Source organism: Eurytemora carolleeae, unplaced genomic scaffold (assembly GCF_000591075.1).
Source record: "Eurytemora carolleeae unplaced genomic scaffold, Eaff_2.0 scaffold2823, whole genome shotgun sequence".
Lineage (NCBI taxonomy): Eukaryota > Metazoa > Arthropoda > Copepoda > Calanoida > Temoridae > Eurytemora > Eurytemora carolleeae.
Window position 1 is genome coordinate 1 of NW_019398731.1, and position 4,905 is coordinate 4,905.

The 4,905-nt window shown below is 31.7% G+C and overlaps 2 protein-coding genes across 10 annotated transcripts; both read left to right on the forward strand.

The window, feature by feature from the left end:
- Positions 1-1,373: 1,373 nt before the first annotated feature.
- On the forward strand, positions 1,374-3,150 carry LOC111717609 (protein regulator of cytokinesis 1; the record flags this gene model as incomplete). 9 transcript variants are annotated; one of them, XR_002768837.1, is given in 3 exon segments in its annotated part: positions 1,374-1,445; positions 1,767-2,319; positions 2,795-3,150. XR_002768837.1 is itself a non-coding variant. In XM_023493110.1 (3 exon segments), coding segments are annotated over 2 exon segments (139 nt in total), but the record flags the coding sequence as incomplete, so codon positions are not given.
- LOC111717610 (exosome complex component MTR3-like) lies at positions 3,094-4,785 on the forward strand. Its single transcript, XM_023493112.1, has 4 exons — positions 3,094-3,244; positions 3,747-3,846; positions 4,300-4,360; positions 4,683-4,785. Exons 1-4 carry the CDS (start codon positions 3,156-3,158, stop codon positions 4,748-4,750), a joined length of 318 nt encoding a protein of 105 aa, XP_023348880.1. The 5' UTR covers positions 3,094-3,155; the 3' UTR covers positions 4,751-4,785.
- The last annotated feature ends 120 nt before the right edge of the window (positions 4,786-4,905 follow it).

Here is a 4,905-nt window from a genome sequence, read left to right on the forward strand (position 1 = left end):
AAAATCCGCGAAATTTTTTGTGAAAATCCGCGAATTATTTTTGTTTTGTTTTACGATGTACACAAAGAGAACATGTTCACAACTAATTTAGAAGAGGCTAGAAAGAAGGGCGCGAAGCGCCTTGAATTTCTAGTGATTTTAAAAAATCTGCTGGAATTAAAAATCAAATAGTCTCTTTAAAGGGACTGTTAACGTAATTTCAAGAGACTCCTGAACCACAACGAGGGAGGGAACCCCCGGACGCCGTGAGCCTCCGCTATGCAGACACGAGCCTCCTAGAGTTGCTAGGCAGACCAAGCCTCGGCTTTGCAGAAATGAGCAGGCGCAACACATCAAAATGTGCCTGTGTAATACAGGAGGTTTTAAACTTGTGTTTTAAGTTTAAATAAAAGATTTTTTTGAAATTTTTAGACAAGTGGCATGAGAGGCTTCTGAAAGATGAGAAGTATTTATTAATTATCATAAATAGTGCCTAATTATGACTAATAAAGTGGTATCTAAAACTTTAAACATTTTTTATACGAAAAGGAAAATATTTAGAAAAAAAAAATTTCATTTCATTTCATCTTTTATAATCTTCGATTTTAGCAATACCTTTTTTTGAAGTTCAAATTAAATCTAAAAAATTTGTATTTATTATTTAAATTTTAACATTTTTCAAAAAGGTATTGTTTAAATCAAAGATTACAACAAAACAAACCAAGTTTACTCCAGAAATATTTCTCCAAATATCTTCCTTTCTGTGGAAGAAATATTTAAAGTTTTAATATAAATCTTATAAACCACTTAATGAGTCCATATATGTTTCTAATCATGACAATCAATGAAAAACTCTAATTTTTAGTAAAATTCTTATGCCACTACGTCAAAAAAAATTGTTAAAAGTTTTCATCACTCATAAAAATTAAGATTTAAAAAAAGCTGTGCTGTATGGTGGAGGCTCGTTTACTGCAAAGCGGAGGCACGGTCTGCATAGCGTAGGCTTTGTCTGCATAGTGGAGGCTCGGTCTACCTAGCGAATCAGGGAGGCTCGATGTCTGCATAGCAGAGGCTCATAGCGACCGGGGGTTCCCTCCCTACCATAACGGTACCCTTTAAACCTTTATCTGATTATCATTGAGGAAGATATAGTCGGTTTGTTTTAATCTTTGAAATGTAAACATTCTGATGTTTCCTTAATTAGCTTTACACAGAAACTACAATTTAAAATAGACTTGTTTCACCAAGGGAAAACAAGGATAACTATCATTCTTGATCAAACTAATTTTAAACAAGGTACTGTTGTGAATATGACATGCCATTCTTTACATAAAAAGTCACTCGAAATAATGTCTTCCGTCTCTCAAATAATCATTTTAAACTAATTGTTGTAGTGCGACCCCTGGGTTCATGACCCAGACTGCTTCAGCAGCAAACAAGTTTAAAACTCCAACAACATCAACCAAGTAAGTCTTTAAAGTGCTTCCATTTAATTTTGAAGCAGATCCGGATCCTGGATCCGCTTTGAAACAATTAATTCAGATCTAACACCGGATCCGGATCCAGGTCATTAACACTTCTTGAAGATAATGATTTGTTAGACAAATAAAATGACGAATGTGATATTTAATTTATTATTTAAGATAGTTCAGTGTAATATATAAACTGTGCAAAGTTGATATTTAAGCAAATTGTACAAGTATTTCTCCATAATGACCTCAAATACTATTATTTGTCGTCTTCCTATTGCATATTGTTTTGGATCACGCTGTAACATATTATTCTAGGTCTCTGTCTAGATTTCGGACCCCTGGCTCCTCTACCGTCAGCACCCGTTCATTATATCTAAAATAGATTAAATATATATATTTATACAGATCAGGGGCGTAATTATAATTTAAAAACTCTTTGTCGTCACTTTTTCGCTTAAAAAATATATTTAAACACTTTCATTTCTTCTTTTCGGAAATTTTACCTTGAACTTGGTTTTGAAATCTTGAATATTTTTTCCCATCCCTGGTTTTGTAATGTAAAAAATTATTAATAATATAATAATGATAAAAACATGCTTTTATTGTTAGCATAGGTTTTTAGTTTAGTGTATGGTATTATTTGGCAGATTTTTATATTTTGTTACCAGGTTCAAGGGGGTGGGATGCGCAAACATTTAATTGTTGATACAATTTTTAAAATGATTGTTTCTAGCGCCGCGCATTTTTGGAACATTGTACATGTACATTGTACATCTAATGTGACAAATGAAAATGTAGACTACTGTTAAATATTTTTTTCTTCAGCTTCCTTCTAACATTATTATGTACCTGTCAGCACTACGCTTATGTAAGCTTACATATATTGTACAGATTGCACAAATATTTTACGGACATTTTTCTAAATGATTTTCTGGGATTTTGATTGACATTTTTCGATGCTTCAAGATTTTTCTAGCTTTGTTAGCATTAAAGGGACTGTAAGAGTACTTTCAAATGACTTTCCATCTATTGTGTGGCATGTCGGATTTACAACGATACCCCCTTTGGTTGACCAGGGATTTCTTAAATACTATTGTTTATACAGTGGGAAATTAAGTACTAAGAACTTGCGCGAGTGTACACTAGCACAGAGAGAAACGTGTACACTGACTAAGGTACCGCTGTGAATCGGAAATCCCTCTGTTTAAATGGATGGTTATTTGAAATTACGCTGACTGTCCCTTTCACCTTGAGCCACAGTTTTGAATCTGATGTAAATTCTATTTATCCCTGCTGAAAATGTTCCAAAAATCTAATAAAATGAAACACCTTCAATTTCACAGTTTTTGGTCAATAGTAAATTGCTTTTTTGTATTTTATTCTTCATTTTGAATCAATTCCTCTAGCAAAGTTCAATGCTATTAGTTAATAATGTAGAAATTCCGAATTGAAATTAATTCGCGATTTTACTATTACGCTTATTTTTCACTAATACGCTTGAAAGGGTTCGGCACTAAATACTATATACAGTAAAATCTTTTGTGTTTAAATGTCGACACTATACTTTGACAAAAAAATACTGTTATTATAACCAAATTTTTGTAATAAACGTTTTGTATTACTAACTATATTGTTATTTTAAAAATATTGAGGAGACATCTAGTGTCGAATTTATCATCTAACCATGAGTAATTTCAGAGAACAATGGGAGTGGACAGTAAACGGTTTACAGGTCCACAGGATTCTGTGGATTATAGACTTTTTTCACAACAAACAAATTTTCAGACTAAACGGTTAGTTAAGGTGTATAGTTGTCTTAGTTTTAATTCATTTAGCATTTTGTCTAAAGGCACGTTGGATGAATTAAAGGAATTCTTTGTTTACAAAGTGTCGTCTCCGATTCACATTTGTGGGGTTCTCTCTGAATTTAAAAATTGTCAGAATTTAACAAGTAACCAGAAAAAGAGATTGCTTTTTCATTGTCACTCAACATTTTTTGGTCCTTTAAATATTGATTTTTAATTTTCCGGGCATGAACAGTAAACACCCATACGTTTTTTGGAATGTGTAACCTATAATCAGTAATTTGGGCCTTTTTTCAAATTTTGTCAAAAAATAGATAGCATACTTTATATCAAAACATTAAAGGATGGCCCCAAATAGAATTGGAACACTGCAATTGAATAAATTTAATATTTAGAATGATATTTTTTATGTAAAGGTGTTAGAAAGGATGATATATTTACTAAATCAATTATGTTCTTTATATAAATATTGACAGATACCAATGTATAGGATCGGAAGAACTAATGATGAGCAGAGGAAGGTTTACCTGAAAACTGGAATCATTTCACAAGCCAAGGGGTCAGCTTACTTAGAACTAGGAGACACAAAGGTAGGGGTCAATACTGAATTTTTCAACACTACTTTTCATTTTCCCATTTTGCTCTCCGTTTTCCAACTCTGTTTCCCATTTTCCAACTCTGCTTTCCATTTTCCAACTCTGCTTCCCATTTTCCAACTCTGTTTNCTCTGTTTCCCATTTTCCAACTCTGCTTTCCATTTTCCAACTCTGCTTCACACTTTCCAACTCTGCTTTCCATTTTTCAACTCTGCTTCCCATTTGCTAAATTCTGAGTATTTTTAAACTAGTCTTCCCATTTATAACTCGTCTTTTGATTTTTAACTTTGCTTTTAACTTTGCTTTCACTGAGAAAAGTACCTTTTTTAAAATAAATCAGTCGAAACAGAGTCTTTAGCGACATTTCTTAAGTGCAAGAGAAACAAAGATGATATTTTTTTATTTTCACTTCATTATCTATTTTTATAATTATTTTATATTTTACAGGTTATGGTGGGTGTTTACGGACCCAGAGAGATCCCTAAACGTTCAGATTTCTCCATGAAAGGAATTTAGAATAAACAATTTTAATCTTTTAGCTTTCAAGATAAATAAGTTATTTTTTTCGAAATTTAATGATTTGGCAAATAAACATCTAGCAATTAAAATGGTTGATAATTGTTTGTTTTTTCTCTTTTATTTCAATTTCTTCGGATGTAATATCAGTCTTATATTTTAATTTTTAACTTTTTAAATCGTTTATTTCACTGTTTTCATCTTAGCTTCAACAAACGTTTTTAAGATTCTCAATATTATATCAAATGCTATTCAAAATTATAAAAAAAATCAATATTTTTTGTTTTAAAATGTTATTCTGATTTGTTATACAGGAGTTCTATCTTGTGAGTTTAAATTTGCACCTTTTGCTTGTAAAACAAGAAGAGGACATCAGGTGTGAGGATTTTTTTTGCGAGGATGGAAAATTTATATAAATTTTACAACTACAGTAGCTTTATCTATATATAAATTTGGCTTGTCTGTCTGTTTGTCTGTTTGTTTGTTTGTTTGTTTGTATCCAATAAACGTCAAAACGGCTGAACCGATCGGGCCCAA

What these genes read in the sequence shown, in the direction of transcription:
- LOC111717610 (XM_023493112.1), top strand. Translation starts at nt 3,156, where the DNA reads ATGGGAGTGGACAGTAAACGGTTTACAGGTCCACAGGATTCTGTGGAT. An exon ending in ACAAATTTTCAGACTAAACG is followed by an intron (nt 3,245 to 3,746) that starts GTTAGTTAAGGT and finishes ACCAATGTATAG; the next exon opens with GATCGGAAGAACTAATGATG. An exon ending in TAGAACTAGGAGACACAAAG is followed by an intron (nt 3,847 to 4,299) that starts GTAGGGGTCAAT and finishes TATATTTTACAG; the next exon opens with GTTATGGTGGGTGTTTACGG.